Raw genomic sequence first — 27044 nt, forward strand, 5'->3', positions numbered from 1 at the left:
AATTGACTGTGGGGATGGTTGCACAATTCTGAAAATAATTTTAAAAATCATTATATTGTACACTTTAAATGGATGAACTAGATGGCACGCGAATTATTTACCATCTCAGTAAAGCTGTTAAATATTTATAGACTAAAAGAACTTTCTAATAGTGCAATTAACATAGGCAGCACATGCTGGTGAGCAACAAAATATATGTGACACTTTGCTGTATACTCAGCAAAGTATATTTTTAACTAAAAAACTGTTCTACCAAAACTATTTTCTAAACAAAACAATGAATAACTTAGCTATTACGAGAAGAAACTTATTTCTATATTTATAACTCATATAACTTAGGGTGTGACCTTCTGCCAAAGAGATACCTTCCTCCACCACAAAAGGAATTGGTGTTCTTTTTTTTTTGACATAAAATAATACAAAGTTTGAATCTTTTTGCCGCTTTCTCTCTCTCTCGCTCTCTTTTCTTACTGTGATAAGAACACTCAACATGAGATCACCCTTTTTAAAAATTTTAGGTGTACTCATCTTACATAACTGAAACTACAGACCCATAGGAATTGCTGTTCTGAACTGCAGTACAATTCAAATAACTTAAAGAGTACCAAAAAGCTGTAATAAGGAAAGAAGAACAAACAAACTTACGTCAGGTTCTAGAGTCACACAGCGCTGAAATGCCCTTGCTGAACCTCCATAGTCTTCCAAGGCCAGATAGGCACAGCCCAGAGAAAACCACACCCCGAGCTGCAAAGACCGAAAGACAAAGTCATTCAAACACATAGACATTTATAGAATTAACCTGAAAATCATTTAAGATACTATCAACAGGGCTTCCCTGGTGGCGCAGTGGTTGAGAGTCCGCCTGCCGATGCAGGGGACACGAGTTCGTGCCCCGGTCCGGGAAGATCCCACATGCCGCGGAGCGGCTGGGCCCGTGAGCCATGGCCACTGAGCCTGCGCGTCCAGAGCCTGTGCTCCGCAACGGGAGAGGCCACAACAGTGAGAGGCCCGCGTACCACAAAAAAAAAAAAAAAAAAAAAGATACTATCAACAAACACACTACACTACTATAAAGAATGTAGAGCTATAATTTGGCTTACATTTTATATTAGTTTAAATGTAGGAAACTTAGCAATGGAGATGGCATTTTTCCATATAATTTTCGAAGCTAATACAACACTGAAAGCACGTGCAATATCACTGCACGTCTTTTACCAAGAAAGACCATTTTTTGTGTTAACCAACTCCATGAAAGCAATGGACAGCTCTGTTGACAAGCCCTGATATTACAAATGTGGGATTAATCTAACATTTTTACTGAGCATCTATGTAACTATGTAGAAAGTATACAGAGCATCAGCAGGTTCACAACTGATGAATGTATTACAAACTTGAGAGGAAAAATTTTTGCTTCCATCTTCAAGTTAGACCACAAGTACTTCTGCAGTTTAACCAAGAGCCAAATTGCCCTAGCATGTATCTGTTTAGGCATGCCCAAAATAATTTAGAAAAAGCAGGCTGAGAATCTGGATTACCAAAGAGTCATTCAAAGAGGAAAGCCTGACTTAAGTCAGTATGATTTGTAAACTTAGAGATGTAGAAAACAGGTAAATTAGGAAGTAGCTATTGAAATCACAAAAGAATTCTTTACATCACAGGGTTTCCTTAAAATTCAATAGCCTCTGTCAAAAGGAAGATAAGACTGATAAAAATTCAATGAAATTAGTCAGAAATGCAGCTATTACAACTTTGCTTTCCTTTTAGATATAGTTAGTAAGGCGAGCAGCAGAATGCAGTTTACTTTCTTACTTTCTTTGACTTCCAGTACAAAGGCAGTAAGCCAGCAGACAGACTTGGTTGAACACTTTAGGGTGGGAAAGGAAATGAGGTGCTCTGTTATCTGTCCATAGCCTTCCACAGAGGCAAGTAGGAAGCTGCCCCTACATCCCTCCTCCCCCTGCCATTCCTACAAAACTTGTTCCATATGGCTAGTTGAGGCCTGAAATTTCTTTAAGCAGATATAGATTTTTAGCTGATAATTAGAGATAAGGCTTAGAAAGCAAACATCCTTGGGCAATTTAACACTTTGCCTTGAATTCACAAGAGGCTATAAATAACTGCTATGAGGAGCCTTTAAGAGAAGAGATTTTGTTAGAGGTATAGGTAATGGCTAGAAACGGGGTGGCTGTGTGTTTGGGGGGGTGGGGGAGATGCAGAGGTACTAGGTGGAAATAAAGTTAGAAGTTCACTTTTCTCAATCAAGGGACTCTAGCAACTTAAAAATTAGCTCATTACACTTTGCTTTTGTCTGGTTATTTACAGAATTAACTGAAAAGAGTTCCATACTCACTAAACGTGACTCATTTGGGGAGGGTCTGATGCTAACGTATAAAACAACATATAAAACAAGCTCTCTTACTTTTAACCTAGTTGAAAGTTTCAAAATCTGTGTATTATATTTCATCATTTATAAGGTACACTTTTTTTTTCCATTTAACATCTCTGCAATAGATGCATCTTAATAACCCACAGCTGATCAGTTTTATTGGCAGCATTCAACTTTCTATACAAGGTGGCACTTACATGTGCCTCTTACAACTGACAGCATCTTATACCCCAATAAATCATGGCAGCAAGTTTACTTGGAATGAGGTATACCTCATTCTGGGACTACATCAAGAAAAATGAGAATTGCCCTCAAAGTTCTCAAAATGCACGTGCCCTGCTTGCTTCCTGCATCAGCAAAGGACAAACTCCCCACAAAACTATTTCACATGTGTTATAAAAAACAACAAGTGTAAATTTAAGATGTAAATAAAGAACTTTATTTTTCAATCCACCTGAAAAAACAAAGGTTACAAACGTCTGAAATTAGCAATTATCTCACAGCTCTAACACAAGCTGGTGATGAGATTACTGTTGATCTTTAGGTTTTTAAAACAAGTCAATATTTTGTAACCAATGTCCTAAAACCAAAATAAATTTGATGAAAACCAGGCAGATGGCAATTTAATATATAGTATTATGATTCTCTTTTCGCTCTTGGTAATTTGTGTAATTGCTTTTTAATTTGTGTCTGAAAGAAAATTCTAGAATCATTAACTGCTAGTAGGTTTTCATCTACTGATAACATATAATTATGATGGGAGATGACTTCTGTACACATCCTATTCTTTGAAATCATGAAATGGCTTAAAAAAAAACAACAACTCTAGGATCTTCTAACTGCTCTGGCTGACCCACTAAACCATCAAAACTGCATTCATCCCTGCATCTCAATAGAGGTCTTTGGAATTTGGCGGACTAAGGAGAATATTCAGTGCCTCTTACTCTTCATTTTAAACTATTACTTAATCTATATTATCCTCACTGGCATCTTGATTTAGGATGGTCATGCTCTGAAGAACAGAACATCATAAAAGAAAAAAAAATCAAAAGAAGCTTCAAAAAAAAAGAAAACTCACATGATTCCCCAAATTAAAGTTGTATATGGTTGAGTACCAAAGGTCTCTATCTTCTAGTCCAATGTTATCAGATAGAAATATAATGCTAGCCTCATTACATTTGCTAGTAGCTATTTTAGAAAGTAAAAAGAAATGGGTGAAATAAATGTTAATAACATATTTTATTTAACTCTACATATCCAAAATAGTATCATTTCAACATGTTATCAATATACAAAATTATCGAGATATGTTATGTTCATTTTTTTCGTATGACGTCTTTGAAACCTGATGTGTGTCCTACGCTTACAGCATCTCAATTTGGACCAGCCACACTTCAAGTGCTCAACCGCCACATGTGGCTAGTGGCTACCGTACTGGGCGGCACACTTCTACACTATTTCTCCAAAACACTGAGACAGACCCTGGCATACCTGCATCCCTCCCTTTTTTCTCCATTGAAGAAACTAGCTCCTCTGGCTGACACCCTCCCTTAGGCTCCAACTCTTCATATACTATAGTCACTGCTGTCCCCTCCATACAACAGCAACCAGAATAATTAGCACTTAATGAGCACCTACAATGTTTGCCAAGCACTGATACTGCGAGCTTTCCACACATTAACCTCATCTATTCCTCACAACAGCCTTGTGAGGCAGTAAATATCACCCTCATTAAAGAGGTGACCATGGACCAGAGGCAGTCAGCAAAAGAGGAGATTCGAGGCCCAGTCAGTGTGACTCCAGAGCCCACATCATCTCCACGTGACCATGCCGCCCCCCGCTACACCGCCTGCCCCACACACAGCCATGATTTACGGCAGTGCCATCCTTGTCACCAGTAGAGAGGGCGGGGTGTTGGGGGGAAGGAAAGAGTCCAATTAACATGTGCTGGGAAAACCCAGGAGACCAATTTTTTAAGAACCAGGGCATCATCTAATTCCCCCCTCCAAAAGCTCTCTGGATTAGGCAAGTGGACAAAGATGAAGCAGAAGAATCGATGGCTGTTCGGTTGGAGGAAAAAGCTGAAAGGCAAATCTCTTACCAAGGGACTGGGCAAGGATGGAGAAAGATAATCATCTGACAGAGAAGCTCTGGTGGAGGTTTCTGTGGAGCTTATTTCCAAGGCAAATTGTGAAGGCAGGCAAGCTGTAGGCAGCGCAGTGATCTTTAGAAGCTGACAGTCTAGCTTTTTCCTCTGAGGGAGCCAGTACAGAAACACAAAAGCAGACCAACTATTTATCTTTAATATGATGATATATGCACTTGAAGAATGGTTTTAAATTATTTTAAAGATAATTATCAAAAAGCAGGAATGGTTGAAAACATGATCTCTCTTTGAATTTCCCTCAAAAGCCCCCTACAGAAACAGTGCAATAGAGGGAAAGATAAATGACTGGGACTCAAGAGGTTCTAAGGTACTGTATGACCTTGGCCATGTCACTTAACCTCTGAGTCTTAGTTCCCCAGTTGTTAAATAGGGGGGTGGATTAAGCAAAAATTCCAAGGCTCCTTCAGACCTCAGATTCTGAAAACCTGGAGGTGACAGGGTTCAAAGGTACATTAATGCCATCTAGTGGCAGAACAAGTACACTGATGATGCAAATAGAATACTTAGAATCAGCAGGGTTGACAAACTAGGAGGAAATCAGTTCAATTACAGGCTTAGAAATCAATGAAAAGAGGCGGTGAGGAAAATGAGGCCTAGAAAAGAAATGATTTGCCTAAAGCCACACAATGGTTCCTGGTTTCTGGTGTGCAATACATGTGATGAAGAGAGTAACTGCAATACTTACTAAACCTTAATAATTAAAATAGAAATTGAACACTAAGTACCACTGGACAGTGGGCATGGATTACTTTTAAAAGTTAATTTTTACAAGGGTATTTAAAGCACATCTGCAATAGGTGTCATTTACTTATGTATTACAATTTTCTTTCTTAAATTATGAGCCTACTATTCAAATTTCCTTCCTCCTCAAGGCTTCTGCAGAATGAATGAATAACCAGTAGCTTCACTTTTGTTTTTTTTTACTAATTTTCCTTACAGGATTGACTGAATTTTTCTGATGTCCCATATAATAAAGTGTAACACATTATAACTGAATCCTGAAGCCAAGCTACATTCTCCATTCTTTCCTTTCTATACCCCTGACTCATTCCCATGACCCCAAATGCAGATAAGTTGTTGAATGCGGCTTCGTTAAACAGGAAGTGACCCAAGCCAAATCCAAGAGAGCTATCAATGCTGTCTGCTAATATCTTTTCCTAAAATGATGCTCGCTGCTCATAGTTTTTAAAAATGTGCACCACCAACTCTTTCGTAACCAAATTTCTCATTTACTATTAAATACTATGTTCTCCTCCCTAAGGAAACACAAGTCTTAACCTACGAGCTTCTCCCTCTCTCTCAAAAGTTTCCTCTATGTCAGTGTCTTCTTTTAAACTACAAGAGCAACTGAATTTTATACACACTTTTTTTCTTCTACTAGAAAGGGTATTAATTGTTTAGTGTCCTCCTCTTATTCCTGTCCTAGACTTGGTTACCACTGGTTCTTCTATTTGCCTGCTCTTTCCAGAGAATTCACATGTGAGGTAACATGGGTGTTTACACATCATCTGCATGAAACTCTCCTGTTAGATATACCTCCCTATCTTTAGGCTACAGATAATGGGGTAACAATGATTTTCTACCACACTGCAATGGGCAGGACAGAAAACTCCACGTCAACTGAGAACTTACTATGGGCCAGGAAATATGCTAGATACTTTATACATATTGGCTCTAACTTTCCCAACAGCAAATTGAGATAGGGATTATATCTCCACTTTACAAATGAGGAAACTGAAGCTCAGAAAGATGAAGTGATTTACCTTGGGATTACTAGGATTCAGAGTCAGGTCTATGGCCGCAGAGCTCTGCCCTCCCCTCTACCCCTTAGTCCCAGCTACAGCCCAGATGTTATCACAGTGCTCGTATTTCTTGGCAGTTATGCAAGTTAGACCTTAAGAGTTTCATTTTTTATTGCTTACCAATATGAGAAAGGAAGAACAAAAGAGAAAGAATCTCTTTTTTCTCTACATATTATTCGCATATGGTTATTCTCTTCTCCACTGGAATGTAAGCTCCAATCCTCGAACCTCCCCACCACAGTAACACAAGTGCACAACAGAAATTCTAACTCCATTTCAAATAAAAACATTTCTTCTTTCAAAAACTGAAATGAAAGAGAAAAAGTTGACCCCTACAAATCAAAGAAGAACAAAAGTTCTCAGGTTAATTAACAATTCTATCAGAGTACTACATCGTGGAAGTCTAGTCTTACATATAGCACGGGCAGGGAAAGGTTGCCTTGATTCCTCTAAAACTCCCTGGTCTCGCAGAGAGTCACCCACTGTCATGTGCTGGACTGTCCCATTACATCAAAGTTACAACTTCACTTTGCTCCTGACAAAAGCCCCAATGGTTATGTATTAAAGAAAAACGTTCAAACCCGACAGTCTTGTATTCAAGGCTTTCCATAACATCTAACTTGACCTCAGCCAAATCTGCCATTCCTTCCTAAATAAGACAACATCCTCTAGAGGCAAAACAATGAACAGGTTAAGAGTAAGTGCTCTGAAATCAGAAAGCCCCACCCTGATCCCAGCGCCACACCTCATAAGCTGTGGGATCTCGTGTAAATTAATTAACCCCCTATTTCCTCACCTGTGAAATGAGGGGAATAACAGTAAGTACCTTGGGGATTGGGCTGAGGATTAAAACTGTATGCAAAATGCTTAGAATAGTACCTGGCACCTAGTAAATACTCAACGTTGGCTGCTAGAATTATTATTACAACTGAATTTAAGAAGAAATAGTCAGGGCTTCCGTGGTGGCGCAGTGGTTGGGAGTCCGCCTGCCGATGCAGGGAACACGGGTTCGTGCCCCGGTCCGGGAAGATCCCACATGCCGCGGAGCGGCTGGGCCCGTGAGCCATGGCCGCTGGGCCTGCGCATCCGGAGCCTGTGCTCCGCAACGGGAGAGGCCACAACCGTGAGAGGCCTGCGTACCGCAAAAAAAAAAAAAAAAAAGAATAAATAGTCAAAACCTACCGCTACCAAGAAACCTTTGCTTGCTACATGCTTGATTTTTGCATCTGCTAGTCTCCTTTCCCGAAACTATTTTCCTAATTTTTGCCTCCTATCTAAATCCCAACCACTCCTCTTAGTTCGTGACATCTCCATCAGGCCTTACCTACTTTTCATCACGCCTTCACTAGGCACCCAAAGCACGGCGTCTATTTACTCTACCCCTTGGTCACAGGAAAAGTTACTTCTGCCTCTTCTCTCCATTTAGCCCATATAAACCACAGGAGAGGAAGAGGCCACATCTCAACACAATTCTTTCGTAACCCCTCCCCCAATACCTCACAGTGATTTTATAAACAGTTCATTTACACTTATATTCTAGCTTACACTATAGAAGATGCTTAATAAACAGAAACTGCTATTATAATATTAATGCTCTCATCTTCTTTCCTGTTTCGTTGGAAACATTATTCTGTTTCCAGAGCTAATGCCTTCATCTCTTCTCATTTCACTCCTTCCTAGAATGACATTCCCTAGGTTAGCAACCCATCTCTCTCTATAACATCAATCTCTCCTTCACTCACTGGATTCAACCACATAAAGGTCTCCAGTATCTTGAACAGTGTTACTTGACTCTTCTGCCCCTTGGTACAACACTCTACATTTTGACTCTCATTTCCTTGACATGCTCCTAAAAACAACAGTCTATGGATGTTATGTCCATTTCCTCAGCTGCCACACACTCTTTTGCCTCCTGAAGCTGGTTCTGAAGGTCATTAGTGAGCTCCAAATCCAATAAACTCTTCTTAGCTCTCTTTAGACTTTATCACTACACGTGACATTTCTTACGGATACTCGTTCTTCCTTTAGTTTCCATGACTCCCTTCTTTGGGGTCCTTCTATCCCTCTGACCAAGACTCTGGTATATTTTGTTTGAATCATATTTCACTGGTGCTACTTCCTCTATCTTCCTCCAACCCCAGGAGATGCCCGAAGTTCAAGATTTTGCCTCGTGTTCTCTTCCAACACAGTTTTCTGTCAAGAGTTCATTCACTTGCATGGATTCACCTTACTTCCACAGAAAAGCCCCAATCTGCAAGCTCAGTTCTTGGCCTCACTCCTAGGCTTCAGGCTTGGACTGCCTTTCACTGGACTGTGAGCCCTCTCTACTTCGACACGGCAACATCTCTTCATATTCAACACTCAAAACACATCATCTTCCCCTACCAAAGATACTTTCCCTTCCTCCTGAATTCTCTGTATCTATCAATAGGGACATTTCCTTTTTAACCAAACAACTGAGAAAACTGGCATGTTCTCAGATCCCGAACTCTCCCTCAATGCTGCCAATCCAGTGAATAAGGCCCAGAAAATTTTCCTTTATAATGAGCTTCAACCTGTTCTATCTTTCCATCCTCACTGCTAAAGCCACTGATCACTCATCCATGACATTCATCCCTTATTTAAACTTCCTAGAATGTCACTTTTGTCATATCACTCTTTTATTCAAAACCACAACAGACTTCCATATCTGTAGGGTTACTAATCCTGAAGAAAGGCACTTAAGGCCCTTCACAAACTAGTTCTGTCCATATCATTTCCCAGTGGAAACTCTCTGCTCTCTGCTGATAGGCTGACACAGCCCGGTTCATTCCCACATCCGTGTCTGGTTCACAGCAGGATCTTGATAATGCTTAGTGAGGCAACCACATAATGTACTGTTCAAACTGCAACATTTAAAACAATGAAACAAGGCATTAAAAAATCATTAAAATTATAGGACCTTAAAAAGACCTTATTTATTGACCAACAAACTACTGATTGTCAAATTGGTTTTACTACTAATATAACAGGGGACCTAAAGACGGTTCTATTTGAAAACCATTTTCAAAAGTAAAATTATTTATTGAATAAAATATATTAAAAATTTGTAAATTCTGATTATCTGAAATTTAAAAATAACAAAAGGAATATTAAGCAAGCTATATATTTGTGACATTTGCATATTTCTCTAATATATTACAGAATTAAAATCAATTTTTCTTAGCAGATATTCATATCCTCTAATCAGTTCCTTAGTCATATCTAATTCTAATACCATGTCATTGATATTTTCTGATACTTTTTTCAGTATCTTAGTACTTTTAATTTTTTCATAAAAGTGCCTACTGTCTACTTCAAAGTTATTCTTTATTGTTAATTGTCAAATTTATCGTTAGTACATTTAAAATTGTTAAAACTTTTGATTGACTCTTTGTAGGTCATAATAATTTTAGCTGAGAAAATATTCTTTCTAAATGTATTGAGGAAAAATTAAAAATAGAACCACCATATGATCCAGCAATCTCACTGCTGAGTATATAGCTGAAGGAAATGAAATCACTCCTCGAAGAGATATCTGCACCCTCATGTTCACTGTAGCATTATTCACAATAGCTGAGACATGTAAACAAACTGTCTGTCAATAGATGAATGTATAAAGAAATTGTGTGAGTGTGTGCACACACTGTGTGAAATATTATTCAGCCATGAAAAAGTAGGAAATCTTGCCTTTGGCAACAAAATGGATGAACTTTGAGAGCATTTTGCTAAGTGAAATAAGTTACACAGAGAAAGACAAATACCATATGCTCTCACTTGTATGTGGAGTCTAAAAAAGCCAAACTCATAGAAATAGCAGAATGGTTGTTGCCAGGAGTTGGGGGTGGGGGAAAGTGGGGAGATATTGGTCAAAGCATACAAACTTCCAGTTATAAGATAAATAAGTTCTGGGGATCTAACATACAGTATGGTGACTATAGTTAACAATACTGTATTATATACTTGAAAATTGCTAAAAGAGTAGATCTTAAATATTATCATCACACACACACAAAGGTGACAGAGGTGAGGTGACAGAGGTGTTAACTAATGCTCCTGTGGTAATCATTTCACAATATATACATGTATCAAATCTTATCACGTTGTATACCTTACACAATATGTCAATTATACAATATGTCAATTATATCTCAACAAAGCCGGGAAAATTTTTTTTTAATGTACTGAGATAACTAGGAAGCTCAGAGCAACTGCTGCTAAACAAAGGATATTCTGAATTCTAGTTTTGTTAATACTGAAGCTTATAAATATTTTTCTTTGGTCCTGTCTTTTGGCCTCCATTTAGAGTACTTTTCTTCAACAAATATTTTTAACAGGACAAAATTCATCAAATAATTCATCAAATTTATGATTCTTTGTAGGTTTCATCAAACTTACAAATTTATAAATTATAGGCCTTCTCAATTACATTCTATTCTAGAATAGAATATAAATTTATTCAGTTAAAATCAAAAGCTTTGGCAAATTATTATTGATATCTTAAGAACAATGGTACTTGGTTATTTTTTTAAGTCCTTATTTTTTTAGAGACACATACTAAAACATTTAAAAATGAAATGATATATTGGGTTTGTTTCAAAATAATATGGGATGGAGTGGGGAAATATAGATGAAACAGGCCCAGTCATGAGTTAGTAACTGTTGAAGCTGGTTCATAGGCACATGGGAGGGGACTCTTTATTCTGGTCTCTGCTAGTATATATTTTGTATAATTGAAAGTTTCATAACAAAAGGTTACAAAGAAAAGATTCCTCCTAGGTAGATGTTACAGACTGAACTGTATCCCTCTCAAAATTCATATGTTGGGGATTCCCTGGTGGCACAGTGGTTGAGAGTCCGCCTGCCAATGCGGGGGACACGGGTTCATGCCCCAGTCCGGGAGGATCCCACATGTTGCGGAGCGGCTGGGCCCGTGAGCCATGGCCGCTGAGCCTGCGCGTCCAGAGCCTGTGCTCCGCAACGGGAGAGGCCACAACAGTGAGAGGCCCGCGTACCGCAGAGAGGAAAAAAAAAAAAAAAATTCATATCAACCCGCAGTGTGACTGTATTTGGAGATAGGGCCTTTAAGGAGATAATTAAGGTTAAATGAGGTCAAGTGGTGAGGCCCTAATCCAACAGGACTGGTATCCTTTGAAGAAGAAGAAAAGACACTGGAGCTCTCTCTACACATGAACAGAGAAAAGGCCATGTGAGGAGACAGTGAAAAGGTAGCTGTCTAAAAGCAAGGAAAAGACCTCACCAGAAACCAACCCTGAAGGCACCTTGATCTTGGACTTCTAGCTTCCAGAACTGTGAAAAAATTAATTCCCACAGTGGTTTAAACCACCCAGTCTGTAGTATAATTAAACCACAGTGGTTTAAACCACCCAGTCTGTAGTATCAGTCAGCCCTTAGCAGACTAACACAGTAGGGATATTCAAAAGTACAATTATACATTATTAAATTAAATCCTGTACACGATTTAAACTCTCATTGTTCCTCTTCAAGATAAATTTCAATGTCTTCCTGTTTGAAAGTTTGCTTTCAATAATTACAATCTGGTAAAAGTTGTAAAAGCTGAAATTTTTTTGAACTCCGTTAATTGAATACATAAAAGATTTCCAATTGATTTTGAACACAATGCAGCCCAAACGAAAGACTCCTTAAAAAAAAAAAAAGTTCCTATCATTATAGGACACTTAAATTGATTTATTAAAAAATTCTTCAAAAAACTCAAACAGGGCTTCCCTAGTGGCACAGTGGTTAAGAATCTGCCTGCCAATGCAAGGGACACAGGTTCGAGCCCTGGCCCGGGAAGATCCCACATGCCACGGAGCAGCTGGGCCCGTGCGCCACAACTACTGAGCCTGAGCTCCAGAGCCTGAAAGCCACAACTACTGAGCCCACATGCCACAACTACTGAAGCCTGTACAACTAGAGCCCGTGCTCCCCAACAAGAAAAGCCATGACAATGAGAAGCCTGCGCACCGCAATGAAGAGTAGCCCCTGCTCACTGCAACTAGGGAAAGCCCGTGCACAGCAACAAAGACCCAACACAGCCATAAATAAATAAACAAATAAATAAATAAATTTATAAAAAAAGAAAACTCAAACATTTTTATAGTGCATTAGGTGATGGGCAGCAACAAGAGAAAGTATATACTGCCACACTAATTTTATTTTAATTCAACATCAGACATCACATCAGACATCACAAGAATTTTGTAATTTAATTACCCAAACAGTGTGTATTAAAGTATGTGTAAATGACGACCGCTAGTTTTTATTTCCATTGGTAGAAGCTCGTTTGGACCATATTATGTCCACCACTACAACCCATTCCAAGTACATTTCTGTTCCACTGGTTTTCTTAATTCAAAAAGAGAATTACTTTTACCATGTTGTCATGCTCCATGAAAATTTGTATCCTTATTATCACCACTAAAAGAAATACTTTTATCTTTGATGTTTAACAATAGCATTCAGAATAATGTCAGATGTTTCACCTTTAATAGAGTGAATTTCCAAAAATTTTATTTTGAATCCAATAATTAGGTGAAAAAAATTAAAACCATTGTGAGAACCAAATTAATGAGTTTTCTATTTGAAGCATCTGATGTCACTGATATAAAACTGGCAGATTCAACTGTTAGTGAACTACTTCTGCTAAGAGCTAGCACATTAACAGTTATGATCTCACTTTTCACACACACACGAAAAAATTTGGTATCAACTAATTTTCTAAACTAATTTTGCGCATTTTCATTTACTCTAGATAAAAGTCCAGTCTCACAGAATGACATGAAAATACACCTCCTACAGCTGCATATTAAATTGTCATCTTTGGACATGCTTCCTATTAAGACAACAACAACTACTAACTTTTGACATAAACACTAATGTTTCTTCAGAAATCTTGGGTCTTCTGGTTTTCATGTGATTAGTGATATGATTACCGGCCCTGAGGTGGAATTTAATTATATCAGCTAAATCTTGGACAAGTTATATTAATACATTTATTTACTCTCTTGACAAGTGAAAATTAAGTTCTTAATTATTCCCTAAAAACACATTTTAAAAATTTGTTTGCTTTTTGGAGATGATTGCTGCCAAAAGGGTTTACTATAAACTATATAAAAAGTTATCAAGCAATATAATATAGAAATAGTGGTACATTTAGAACATACAGTAAGTGACCAAACCCCTGCAGCAAGGGAATTCAGCCTATTCTCCATGTGCTTTTATTTCTGGCAGGACTGCTTTGCCTCTACTCCCCATACATCTATCTAGCCTACAATTCCCCATATTTCCCACTAATTCTGCCAACTGGTAACCAGGCAACATCATGCATCTCACAGGCTGCAGCTTGACACAAGTGTCTGATATATACCAAGGGGCTTATAGAGACATTGGCTCAAACGTTTCTCCTACCACCACCCAAAACCTGAAGGAGGTGGCTGCCCTCAGCCACTCAGAGCAAACACAGTTGATGTTATCAGCAAGCATCCTACACACTGTCCTCTAAAGGGCAATGTTAGTTAAGTTGCATCTGGAAAGCATTGGGGAAAAAAGACACAGGCTCCTACTGGCCACCTTTCAGATTTTATAGCACATCGTAAAGTGGGAGCTCCATCCACCACATGCATTAAACACAACACTAGATGAGGCTATGGCTGAACACAGAAGTACAAAATGAATGTCTATGAAAACCCGTTCCAACTTCTTTTAATGTAACTATTAATAACAGCACTTCATTTAAAAAGTAAAAATCTGGGGACTTCCCTAGTGGTCCAGTGGTTAAGACTCTGAGCTTCTAATGCAGGGGGCGCGGGTTCAATCCCTGGTCAGGGAAATAAGATCCCACATGCCGTGCAGTGTGGCCAAAAATTAAAAACAAGAAAAAAAAAAAGTAAAAATCTGGGACATACAATAAACTGGATGTGTTATCAGCATATTAGGCACAAATTAGGATAGCCACTTAGTAAACTCTCAAATCTTCACCTTTCTTCATGCTTTTCTCCTACATGTGAAGCTAGTTCCCCTCCTGCACATCTACTCACTTTGCATCAATCAGTGAACATCTGAGCTAACTTCTGTCCCATCTCTGGCTGCATCAGTCCACAGCGATCCCTCACCTCCTCTCAACTCCTATAGCCCTTCTGCCTATACATGTATCTTTCCATATATATACTGCCAGTAATATCATATAACCTTACAAAAATGACCAGTTAATTGAGGAGGAAAGTCAAGGAAAATTTTAAATTTTTAACGGGGGTAAGGGGGGAAATTGACAAAATAAAACAAATAAAGTATATGCGCTGAGGGAGGGGTAAAAAATGATAGGAAGTGACATGTTCCTTTTTCAGGGCTACACATACTAGCTTGATATCTGAACAATTTCTTTGATTTTATTTTTTGCATAAAAGTAGGGGACAATGAGAATAACTACCTAAGAGTAGACCTAAGGATTTATGTTTTGATTCTGGTCCGGAGTCTACAAAATTCTGCTTGGGAGGTTTGGTGACCACTTCCCCCACTTCAGCTTCTTTTTTTTTTTTTTTAACCTCTTTATTGGAGTATAATTGCTTTACAATGCTGTGTCAGTTTCTGCTTTATAACAAAGTGAATCAGCTATACATACACATATATGCCCATATCCCCTCCCTCTTGCGTCTCCCTCCCTCACACCCTCCCTATCCCACCCCTCTAGGTGGTCACAAAGCACCGAGCTGATATCCCTGTGTGATGCGGCTGCTTCCCACTAGCTATCCGTTTTACATTTGGTAGTGTATGTATATCCATGACACTCTCACACTTTGTCCCAGCTTACCCTTCTCCCTCCCTCCCCGTGTCCTCAAGTCCATTCTCTAGTAGGTCTGCGTCTTTATTCCTATCCTGCCCCTAGGTCCTTCATGACCTTTTTTTTTTTTTTTAGATTCCATATATATGTGTTAGCATATGGGATTTGTTTTTCTCTTTCTGACTTACTTCACTCTGTATGACAGACTCTAGGTCCATCCACCTCACTTCAAATAACTCAAACTGGGCTTCCCTGGGGGCACAGTGGTTGAGGGTCCGCCTACCGATGCAGGGTACGCGGGTTTGTGCCCCAGTCCGGCAAGATCCCGCGTGCCGTGGAGCAGCTGGGCCTGTGAGCCATGGCTGCTGGGCCTGCGCCTCTGGAGCCTGTGCTCCACAACGGGAGAGGCCACAACAGTGAGAGGCCTGTGTATCGCAAAAAAAACACAAAAAACAAAAAAATCAAACAACAAAAAATAACTCAAATTCGTTTCTTTTTATGGATGAGGAATATTCCATTGCATATATATGCCACATCTTCTTTATCCATTCATCTGTTGATGGACACTTAGGTCGCTTCCCTGTCCTGGCTACTGTAAATAGAGCTGCAATAAATATTGTGGTACATGACTCTTTTTGAATTATGGTTTTCTCAGGGGATATGCCCAGTAGTGGGATTGCTGGGTCATACGGTAGTTCTATTTTTACTTTTTTAAGGAACCTCCATACTGTTCTCCATAGTGGCTGTATCAATTTACATTCCCAGCAACAGTGCAAAAGGGTTCCCTTTTCTCCACACCCTCTCCAGCATTTATTGTTTGTAGATTTTTTGATGATGGCCATTCTGACCAGTGTGAGATGATATCTCATTGTAGTTTTTCGTTTTTGTTTTTGTTTTTGTTTTGCCCTACGCAGGCCTCTCACTGTTGTGGCCTCCCCCATTGCGGAGCACAGCCTCCGGACGCGCAGGCTCAGCGGCCATGGCTCACGGGCCTAGCCGCTCCGCAGCATGTGGGATCTTCCCGAACCGGGGCACGAACCCGTGTCCCCTTCATCGGCAGGCGGACTCTCAACCACCGCGCCACCAGTGAAGCCCTCACTGTAGTTTTGATTTGCATTTCTCAATTGATTAATGAAGTTGAGCATTCTTTCATGTGTTTGTTGGTAATCTGTATATCTTCTTTGGAGAAATGTCTATTTAGGTCTTCTGCCCATTTTTGGATTGGATTGTTTGTTTTTTTGATACTGAGCTGCATGAGCTGCTTGTAAATTTTGGAGATTAATCCTTTGTCAGTTGATTCATTTGCAAATATTTTCTCCCATTCTGAGGGTTGTCTTTTCGTCTTGTTTATGGTTTCCTTTGCTGTGCAAAAGCTTTTAAATTTCATTAGGCCCCATTTGTTTATTTTTGTTTTTATTTCCATTTCTCTAGGAGGTGGGTCATAAAGGATCTTCCTGTGATTTATGTTATAGAGTGTTCTGCCTGTGTTTTCCTCTAAGAGTTTTATAGTGTCTGGCCTTACATTTAGGTCTTTAATCCATATTGAATTTATTTTTGTGTACGGTGTTAGGGAGTGTTCTAATTTCATTCTTTTACATGTAGCTGTCCAGTTTTCCCAGCACCAATTATTGAGGAGGTTGTCTTTTCTCCATTGTTTATTCTTGCCTCCTTTATCAAAAACAAGGTGACCATATGTGCGTGGGTTTATCTCTGGGCTTTCTATCCTGTTCCATTGATCTATACTTCTGTTTTTGTGCCAGTACCATACTGTCATGATTACTGTACCTTTGTAGTATAGTCTGAAGTCCGGGAACCTGATTCCTCCAGCTCCGTTTTTCTTTCTCAAGATTGCTTTGGCTATTCGGGGTCTTTTGTGTTTCCATATAAATTGTGAAATTTTTGTTCTAGTTCTGTGAAAAATGCCAGTGGTAGTTCGATAGGGATTGCATTGAATCTGTAGGGTGCTTTGGGTACTACAGTCATTTTCACAATGTTGATGCTTCAAATCCAAGAACATGGTATATCTCCATCTATTTGTATTATCTTTATTTCATCAGTGTCTTATAGTTTTCTGCATACAGGTCTTTTGTCTCCTTAGACAGGTTTATTCCTAGGTATTTTATTGTTTTTGTTGCAGCGGTAAATGGGAGTGTTTCCTTAATTTTTCTCTCAGATTTTTCAACATTAGTGTATAGGAATGTAAGAGATTTCTGTGCATTAATTTTGTATCCTGCTACTTTATCAAATTCATTGATTAGCTCTAGTAGTTTTCTGGTAGCATCTTTAGGATTCTCTATGTATATTATCATGTCATCGGCAAACAGTGACAGCTTTACTTCTTCTTTTCCGATTTGGATGCCTTTTATTTCTTTTTCTTCTCTGACTGCTGTGGCTAAAACTTCCAAAACTATGTTGAATAACAGTGGTGAGAGTAGACAACCTCGTCTTTTTCCTAATCTTAGAGGAAATGGTTTCAGTCTTTCACCATTGAGAACGATGTTGGCTGTGGATTTGTCATATATGGCCTTTATTATGTTGAGGTAAGTTCCCTCTATGCCTACTTTCTGGAGGGTTTTTTTTTTATCATAAATGGCTGTTGAATTTTGTCAAAAGCGTTTTCTGCATCTACTGAGATGATCATATGGTTTTTATTCTTCAATTTGTTAATATCGTGTATCACATTGATTGATTTGCATATACTGAAGAATCCTTGCGTTCCTGGGATAAACCCCACTTGATCATGGTGTATAATCCTATTAATGTGCTGTTGGATTCTGTTTGCTAGTATTTTGTTGAGGATTTTTGCATCTATGTTCATCAGTGATACTGGCCTACAGTTTTCTTTGTGACATCTTTGTCTGGTTTTGGTATCAGGGTGATGGTGGCCTCATAGAATGAGTTTGGAAGTGTTCCTCCCTCTGCTATATTTTGCAAGAGTTTGAGAAGGATAGGTGTTAGCTCTTCTCTAAATGTTTGATAGAATTCGCCTGTGAAGCCATCTGGTCCTGGGCTTTTGTTTGTTGGAAGATTTTTAATCACAGTCTCAATTTCAGTACTTGTGATTGGTCTGTTTGTATTTTCTATTTCTTCCTGGTTCAGTCTCAGAAGGTTGTGCTTTTCTAAGAATTTGTCCATTTCTTCCAGGTTGTCCATTTTATTGGCATATAGTTGCTTGTAGTAATCTCTCATGATCCTTTGTATTTCTGCAGTGTCAGCTGTTACATCTCCGTTTTCATTTCTAATTCTATTCATTTGTGTCTTCTCCCTTTTCTTCGTGATCATTCTGGCTAATGGTTTATCAATTTTGTTTATCTTCTCAAAGAACCAACCAGCTTTTAGTTTTATTGATCTTTGCTATTTTTTCCTTCATTTCTTTTTCATTTACTTCTGATCTGATCTTTATGATTTCTTTCCTTCTGCTAACTTTGGGGTTTTTTTGTTCTTCTTTCTCTAATTGCTTTAGGTGTAAGCTTAGGTTGTTTATTTGAGATGTTTCTTGTTTCTTGAGGTAGGCTTGCATTGCTATAAACTTCCCTCTTAGAACTGCTTTTGCTGCATCCCATAGGTTTTGGGTCGTTGTTTTCACTGTCATTTGTTTCTAGATGTTTTTTGATTTCCTCTTTGATTTCTTCAGTGATCTCTTGGTTATTTAGTAGTGTATTGTTTAGCCTCCACGTGTTTGTGTGTTTTACAGATTTTTTCCTGTAACTGATATCTAGTCTTATAGCATTGTCGTCGGAAAAGATACTTGATACATTTCAATTTTCTTAAATTTACCAAGGCTTGATTTGTGACCCAAGATATGATCTATCCTGGAGAATGTTCTATGAGCACTTGAGAAGAAAGTGTATTCTGTTGTTTTTCGATGGAATGTCCTATAAATATCAATTAAGTCCATCTTGTTTAATGTATCACTTAAAGCTTGTGTTTCCTTATTTATTTTCATTTTGGATCTGTGTCCATTGGTGAAAATGGGGTGTTAAAGTCCCCTACTATAACTGCGTTACTGTTGATTTCCCCTTTCATGGCTGTTAGCATTTGCTTATGTATTGAGGTGCTCCTATGTTGGGTGCATCAATATTTACAATTGTTATATCTTCTTCTTGGATTGATCCCTTGATCATTATGTAGTGTCCTTCTTTGTCTCTTGTAATAGCCTTTGTCTTAAAGTCTATTTTGTCTGATATGAGAATTGCTACTCCAGCTTTCTTTTGATTTCCATTTGCATGGAATATCTTTTTCCATCCCCTCACTTTGTCTGTATGTGTCCCTAGTTCTGAAGTGGGTCTCTTGTAGACAGCATATATAGGGGTCTTGTTTTTGTACCCATTCAGCTGGTCTATGTCTTTTGGTTGGAGCATTTAATCTTTTTACGTTTAAGGTAATTATCCATATGTATGTTCCTATTACCATCCACTTCAGCTTCTAACAGCCCACAATCCCCAGAAGTCTACGGTTGATTTTGAATTTTACTAGTTTCAAAAGTTACTTGGGAAAATTAAACATGTAGGGGTAAACGAATGGTAGCTAGCAATCTCAACACAAATGCAAATGGTACACACATCTTCTGGTTCTCTAACAAATGCACCATAGACAAATGCATTTAGTTTTGTAGACCATCCCTAATATAAAACCAAACATTCCTATTTTTATAACAATTTGATTTCAGGAAGCCATTACAATGCACAAAAGCCATTCAAATATCTCTCTCATTTGCCTGAGTTTTGTTATTAAACCTAATTGTTTGGATATGTCAGAAAAGCAGGGATAGAATTTTTTAAATTCTCTTTTTCTATTTTCCTTTCATTCCAGGACTTAGAGGAGACAATAGCATGTAGGAGCTCTCCTTCTTCAGAGACAATTCAAACTTGCATCAAGAGTTATAGTAAGTCTACAGCATTCAAGTTTGCATCCTGTAGTAGTTCTGTACAACTGTAGCATCATACGCCTGCATATTTTGGCATGGCTTACAGCCTGCCTGAATTCGATCCATATGACAAACTGCAAAATATCCTCACATAATATGTTTGCTCTGTGACGCTGCTTGGAGCAATTGTCATTTCTTTGTCTTGCTAAGTAATTAATTTGAAATCATATAATGAGACCATTGGGCCCTGTCACGTCCTCCCTTGCGAATTCCCTTACTCCACCCCTTCTTTCCTATTGCCCCTCCCCCACAGACAACTGTCCTGCTCGACCACTGCTATAGTTCCTAAGCCTGCCTACATCTAGTGTCTCCCATGGCCACAGAGTTGCCAGAACAATATTCTTAAATCACCTCCATGCACACCACATTCCTTCAATTCAACAAAGCCAAACACAAATCAACCCTTTAATAGCCTCCTACCTGCCAAATAAAAAAAACAAAGGCCTCACCTTCAAGACCTTCCATAATCTGGCTCCAGTCTAGCTTTCCCACTGGGACTGTCCTATTCCCTTTTACTCTAAAAAACTAGCCTATTCACTAACACTCTGTACACACACACACACACACACACACACACACACACACACACACACACCCCTTCTCTTTGTGTTTCCAGGGCTGGGCTCAAACTGTTCACCTGCCTGGAATGCCCTCACCACTGCCTTTCCATTGGCCTGTTCAAGTATTATGTGTCCTTCAAAGCCCAATTCACCATCCTCTCTTCATCATTGTCTACAAAAGGCAGAAATAGTCTCTTTGGCCTCTATAAAACTAGTGTCTTAAAAATTACTCTCTGGGTTTTTCTTTGAGGCCTCATACTGTTGGCTAGCTTTGTCTATGTCCACTTCACTAGACTGTAGCAGAGGGTACAAACCAGGCCATCTGGTGATCTGCTGCTACTGCTTCCTCCTCTGGTTCCGTGCCATGTGTACAGCAGACAATTAATATGTATTTGATCGAATAACTGGTTGAAGATATTATTTGTTCACTCATTCAACAATTATTTATTAAAGACCCAATATGTGCTAGGCACTGTTACAAGCACTAGGAAAATGTGAATGAACCATGCAGATAAAAATTTCTACCTTCATAGAACTTACACTGTAGTGGAGGAGAAAAAGATTTTTTTTTTTAAGTAAGCTATATATAATATTAGAAGGTGCTAAGTACTATGGAGAAAAATAAAGTAGGGAAGGAAAATAAGGAATGTAAGGTAAGGGTGGAAAGTGGGGGTGTGATTTTAAATAGAATGATTATGGAAGGCTTCTCTGAGAAAGTGACATTTGATCCCAGAAGTGAATGAGGTCATGGAGCAAGGTATGCAGATATCTATCCAGAAGAAGAACATTCCAGGCAGAGGAACAGCAAGTGATGAAACCCAGAGGCAGAAATGTGCCTGGAATGTTCAGGGAAGAACAAAGAGGCTAGTGTGGGGTGAGCGAGGGGGAGAATGGGAGGAGGAAGGTAAAGAAGCAACAGGGGCTAGGCTTGGAAAAGCCTTGAGCCAGTCAGAGACCTGGCTATTATCACAGGTGATGGAGCAGAGGAATGACACATATGACTTGCATTTGGAAGGATCAACTTGGATGTTCATTGAGTATAGGCAGATTGTAACAAGACAGAGGCAGGAAGACCAGTAAGGAGGTAATATATTAACTAGGTGAGAGGTGATGGGTATTTGACCAGAATGGTTGCAGGTAGCAAGCAGTTGTCCAATTCTGGATATATTTCAAAGGCAGATCTCCTAGGATTTACTGATAGATTAGATGTGGGATATGAGGGAAATAGAAATCAAGGATGACTCCAAGACCAAACAGGCTGCCACTTACAGGGACGGGGATGATCTTGGGGGCAAAAGCTTTTAGGAGGGGGAGAACAGTATTTCGGATATTAGAAATGTTTAGTCAGAGTAACGAATGGGGAGACTGAGAATGCAGTGAGATACGGAAGTCTACGATTAAGGGGAGAAGACAGGACTGAAAATAGACTTTTGGGAGTTGTCAGCATACAGATGGTATTTAAGCTATGGGACTAGATTAAATCAAGGGAGTGAGTGTAGACAGAGATATACAGCCCAACGACTAAGCCCTAGGAACCAGCAAAGAAGACTGAGAAGGAGTAGCCAGTGAGGCAGGAGGACAATGTTAAGGCTGGACGTTAAGAGACTGTGTGCTTGAGAAAACAATCCATGTGCGTGATTTAACTTAGGCAATGGAGGCTAAGGGAGGGAATTTATTTTCCCCACTCCTTATGGCAGCTGTGGTTGGGTAAACTTTAAACAGATAAGCAAGGATATGATACAGTTTTCCATAAAAGTAAAATTTTAGTAACACAATACTGAGTTCTATTTTCTACCAAAAAAAAAGTGTCCAGTGATAATCAAGTTAATGCAGGGTTTCTCAACCTTGGCACTACTGACATTTTAGCTGGGATAATTCTTTATTGTGGAGGGCTGTGCTGAGCATTATGGGATGTTTGGCAGCATCCCTGGTCTCTACCCACTAGATGTCAGTAGTGCACCCCTTCACCTCCCCACCATTGCCAAAGGACCCGGAGACAAAATCGTCCCCAGTTGAGAACTCTGAGATAGAGCAAGTTGTCAACAACAACCAACTCTACGGTAAGCATTCTTGCTGCGAAATGCAACTGTCAGTTTCTGCTGATATTCTGTACTCCCACCTGTCCTACTCTCTTCTCCAGGCTTCTCACCAGCCCACAGATGAGAAAGATTCTCATTGTATTCACTACCCAGAGCGAGGAAAGTAAGCAATTAGCTCAACCTGTCATTAAAAAAAAAAATGTGTTCTGATTTTTTTTCAATGTAAAAGATATGCCCCAAGTCTACCCAGTTCAAAAGTGACCCTTTCTGCACACCCTCATTCATTACAGCACTACACAACAGACAAGAGGTAGGAGCAACCCAGTGTCCATCGACAGATGAATGGATAAAATAACTGGTATGTACATACAGTGAAATATCGTTCAGTCTTAAAAGAAAGAAAATTCTGACACACGATACAACATGGATGAGCCTTGAGGGCGTTACGCTAAGTGAAATACGCCAGTCACAAAAGGACAAATCCTGTATGATCCCACTCATATGAGGTACTTAGAGTAGCCAAATTCATAGAGACAGAAAGTACAGTGGTTTTTAGGGACTAGAGTCATGGGAGGAGAACCGGGAGCTACTGTTTACTGGGTGCAGAGTTTCAGTTCTGCAGGATGAAAAGAGTTGTAGGGATGGGTGGTGGCAATGGCTACACAACAAAGTTAATGTACTTCACACTACTGAACTGTACACTTAGAAATGGTTAACATGGTAAATTTTATGTTACAGGCTTTTTATCACAATTTAAAAAAGAACAGACTGCTGGCTCTGGAGTGAGACTGTCTGGGTTCAAATACTGGCAAAGTGCCCAAAGAGGTACCTGGCTCATAGTAAGTACTCAGTAAATATTAGTGGCTGATATTAAATTACTATTATAACTAAAATTATACTAAGTCGGTGTGCATGTTTGTCAGGAGGATGGTTGACAGGTATGTGTGACTTTGGTGATTGGGAAAGCAGTCATAAAGAAAGTTTGGTTAAAAAAAATAAACATTTCTAGGAATAAAACCATTTAACTAACTGAATATCATGAAATACAAAATAGGTTGATCTTTTTCCCCTCAAAATTAGGTCCTCTCCTGTGGATTTATCTTGCACTTACTTATTTTAAAGATCCAGGTTCCTTTTGCATTATTTTTTCAAATCTTAAAAATTTTTTTAAACATTTAAAAATGCTTCTGTGCATGTAAATACAGACTTTTTTTTCCCTAAAATGATCAACTACCCATTCTATATGTTACCCTTTTTATATAAAGGTTTTTCTTTCATTATTGACATCAACAATTACTTGCAGAGTCCTTCACTGCCTGTAATTTTGACTCTCATTCACTTCCTTCCTAGTATATCTACTCAAAATGGAGCCTAACTTTAATAGCTGTATTTGTGTTAAGGACAGTTAACAGAGAGAAATAACAAAATGAAACAGAAAAGTGAATAAAAGAAGCACAAAAGAAAGCGAGTAAGAGAAAAGCAACCTGTCCACTCTTAGTGACAAGCAAGAAGTATTCTAAAGGCTAGGTCCTTAGCTCACAGATGAGCTCCCCAGTCTTTATGAAAGAAAATGGGTGTTCATTCAGTAAGTCAAAATCAAAGAAAGACAAGAGCAGATGAGGCTTTATGAACTGTCTAACCTGCATGGGATTAATCTTCACCGAGCGTTCAAAGCACTCCACACATTCTTTAAACTCTTTGCTTCGCAGATGGAGGAGGCCTTTGGAGCGCTGGGCGCGAGCACTGCGGTGCTGAGACAACTCCCAGGCCTGGTCGTAGTAAGAGTGCTCTCGAAGGACATCTCCAAGCAAGCAGTATAGACTTGGTGTTTCTTTTTTCTCCAGCTCTTGCCTGAGGATTTCTTCTGCCTAGAAATAACAACAGAAATAACTAAATTGCTGAACAGTGACAAATGCCTATTTTTTAGCACATATACAATCTTTTATGTCACATGATCCAAAATTTTATTTTCAAAGTTTGAGATGACCTGCTTATTTCATGCATCTAGCACACAGGCTGAAAAAGAGAGGAACAGTAGGAGATCAATATGGTACAAGTAACAGAGGAACAAGAAGTAAGAGGCGAACACGCTTTGCTGGCCTCTGGAATCCTCAAGAAAAGGCCCCGAGGAGAGGCTGACTTCATGATACTGGGGGGGATTCACTTAGCTCCCCTTTTCCCTGCTCCCTGCTCCAGTTGTCACCATTGTGACCGTTTGTTAGAGCAGAGCCTTCAGTTCACCTCCACCCAATAGCAATGAAAAGTATGTTTTCCCTTTTTAAAAATGGTATGCTTCAGGAGCCTGGGATCGCTGAAAAATTTATAAAAGGAGGGAGAGGGTACAATTTAATAGGCACTGCTAAGCACCTACCTCTTAACCGAACTACATCACACCTCACAGATAAAACCTGCTGGAATTCCCTGCTGCCAGTAGTTAGGACTCCGTGCTTCCACTGCAGAGGGCACGGTTCGATCCCCAGTTGGGGAACTAGGATCCTGCATGCTGTGCAGCGTGGCCAAAAAAACAAACAAACAAAAAACCTTGCCAACATGAGACCTGCTTCCAGACAGTCCATTCACTGTAGAAATTAAAGACCATCCTCAGTACATGGCTTGGGTATTATTCTCATGTGTCCACAATTCGGATTCACCTTGTCACCCAAGCTAACTCTGTAGTTGTGACATATACTATCTCACTTCCCCCACCCATGTCTGTTACCCACCCCCACCCCCATTTCTGATTAATTTCAACAGAGGGCAAGAAGCATGGTAGCAGTTCTACTTTCCATCCTCACATACAAATACTTCCACATAAACAGCAGTGGGGTCACCAAATATGCCAATACAGCCTTGGCCAAAGTGGATGGAGATAACCAGGAAGCCATCCTTTGGTAGCTAGAATGGTAGTTTAGACCCCCTAACTTGCATGGCTGGCAATCTTAAAGTCTGTATATCTTATTTTCTTTAGGTTCAACATATCTATAATTTAAGTCTTAAGCAGTCTAATTTTTGTGAAATCTTTTAAAAGACGGCTGTGCTTCTGAAAGTGTCTTCGGATGCTATGGCCTCTTTTGCATTTCTGATACAGTATGGGTTATGTAGGTCTTTTAGGCTAGTCTGAAAATGAAACCAGAATTTATAAAACAGGTTCTAAGAGAAAACAATTCCAAGTCCTAAATGGCCAAAATAAACATGAAGTTTTCAAATATAATCCATGTAATTCCTTTATTCACAGATAATACAGCAGTTATTAATGTATCTAACTATAATTCCGCATTCGATATATTTTCAGTAGGTACATTTCAATATACTTTGTATTTAATATATTTATTTTTATGTATATACGTGTATGTATTCAACCAAATTGTGTATAACAGATTGTAGCCACAGCAGGATTTTTGCTGAAATGACCTTACAGTGTAGTTGAGGCATTTCTCTTGACAGCATGTCACTAAAACTCGAAACCCACACTCTCCCACTTCTGCTTTAAACTGCTAGAGTGGATTCTGTGGTCTGCAATTAAACAGTGACCATTACAGTAACTGGGTACAGAAGTTACTGCTGTCAATACACTCCTGAAAAAAGTGAAACTTTAGTTTTATAAGGAACCTCCATACTGTTCTCCATAGTGGCTGTATCAATTTACATTCCCACCAACAGTGCAAGAGGGTTCCCTTTTCTCCACACCCTCTCCAGCACTTATTGTTTGTAGATTTTTTGATGATGGCCATTCTGACCAGTGTGAGATGATATCTCATTGTAGTTTGGATTTGCATTTCTCTAATGATTAATGATGTTGAGCATTCTTTCATGTGCTTGTTGGCAGTCTGTATATCTTCTTTGGAGAAATGTCTATTTAGGTCTTCTGCCCATTTTTGGATTGGGTTGTTTGTTTTTTTGATACTGATACCATATAACCCAGCAATCCCACTACTGGGCATATTCCCTGAGAAATCCATAATTCAAAGAGTCATGTACCACAAAGTTCTCTGCAGCTCTATTTACAATAGCCAGGACATGAAAGCAACCTAAGTGTCCATCGGCAGATGAATGGATAAAGAAGATGTGGCACATAGATAGAATGGAATATTACTCAGCCATAAAAAGCAACGAAATTGAGTTATTTGTAGTGAGGTGGATGGACCTAGAGTCTGTCATACAGAGTGAAGTAAGTCAGAAAGAGAAAAACAAATACCGTATGCTAATACATATATGTGGAATCTAAAAAAAAAAAAAAAAAGGTCATGAAGAACCTAGGGGCAGGATGGGAATAAAGATGCAGACCTACTAGCGAATGGACTTGAGGACACAGGGAGGGAGGGGGAAGGGTAAGTTGGGACAAAGT

General features: G+C 39.1%; 1 protein-coding gene across 6 annotated transcripts in view; it reads right to left on the minus strand.

Moving 5' to 3' along the window:
- The window catches only part of TTC27 (tetratricopeptide repeat domain 27), a 178957-nt gene that overhangs the window by 33181 nt on the left and 118732 nt on the right, over positions 1–27044 (minus strand). For 5 of the 6 annotated variants that reach the window (XM_033425260.2, XM_033425257.2, XM_049696319.1 and 2 more), the window contains 3 exons: positions 24340–24567; positions 4488–4640; positions 646–744 (listed from right to left, as the gene is read on the minus strand). In XM_033425260.2, coding sequence (XP_033281151.2) covers positions 646–744; positions 4488–4640; positions 24340–24567 — 480 coding nt within the window. The remainder of the gene's footprint in view (positions 1–645; positions 745–4487; positions 4641–24339; positions 24568–27044) is intronic. The other variant, XM_004268202.3, reaches the window with a different exon arrangement.

Source organism: Orcinus orca, chromosome 13 (genome assembly GCF_937001465.1).
Source record: "Orcinus orca chromosome 13, mOrcOrc1.1, whole genome shotgun sequence".
Classification (NCBI taxonomy): Eukaryota; Metazoa; Chordata; class Mammalia; order Artiodactyla; family Delphinidae; genus Orcinus; species Orcinus orca.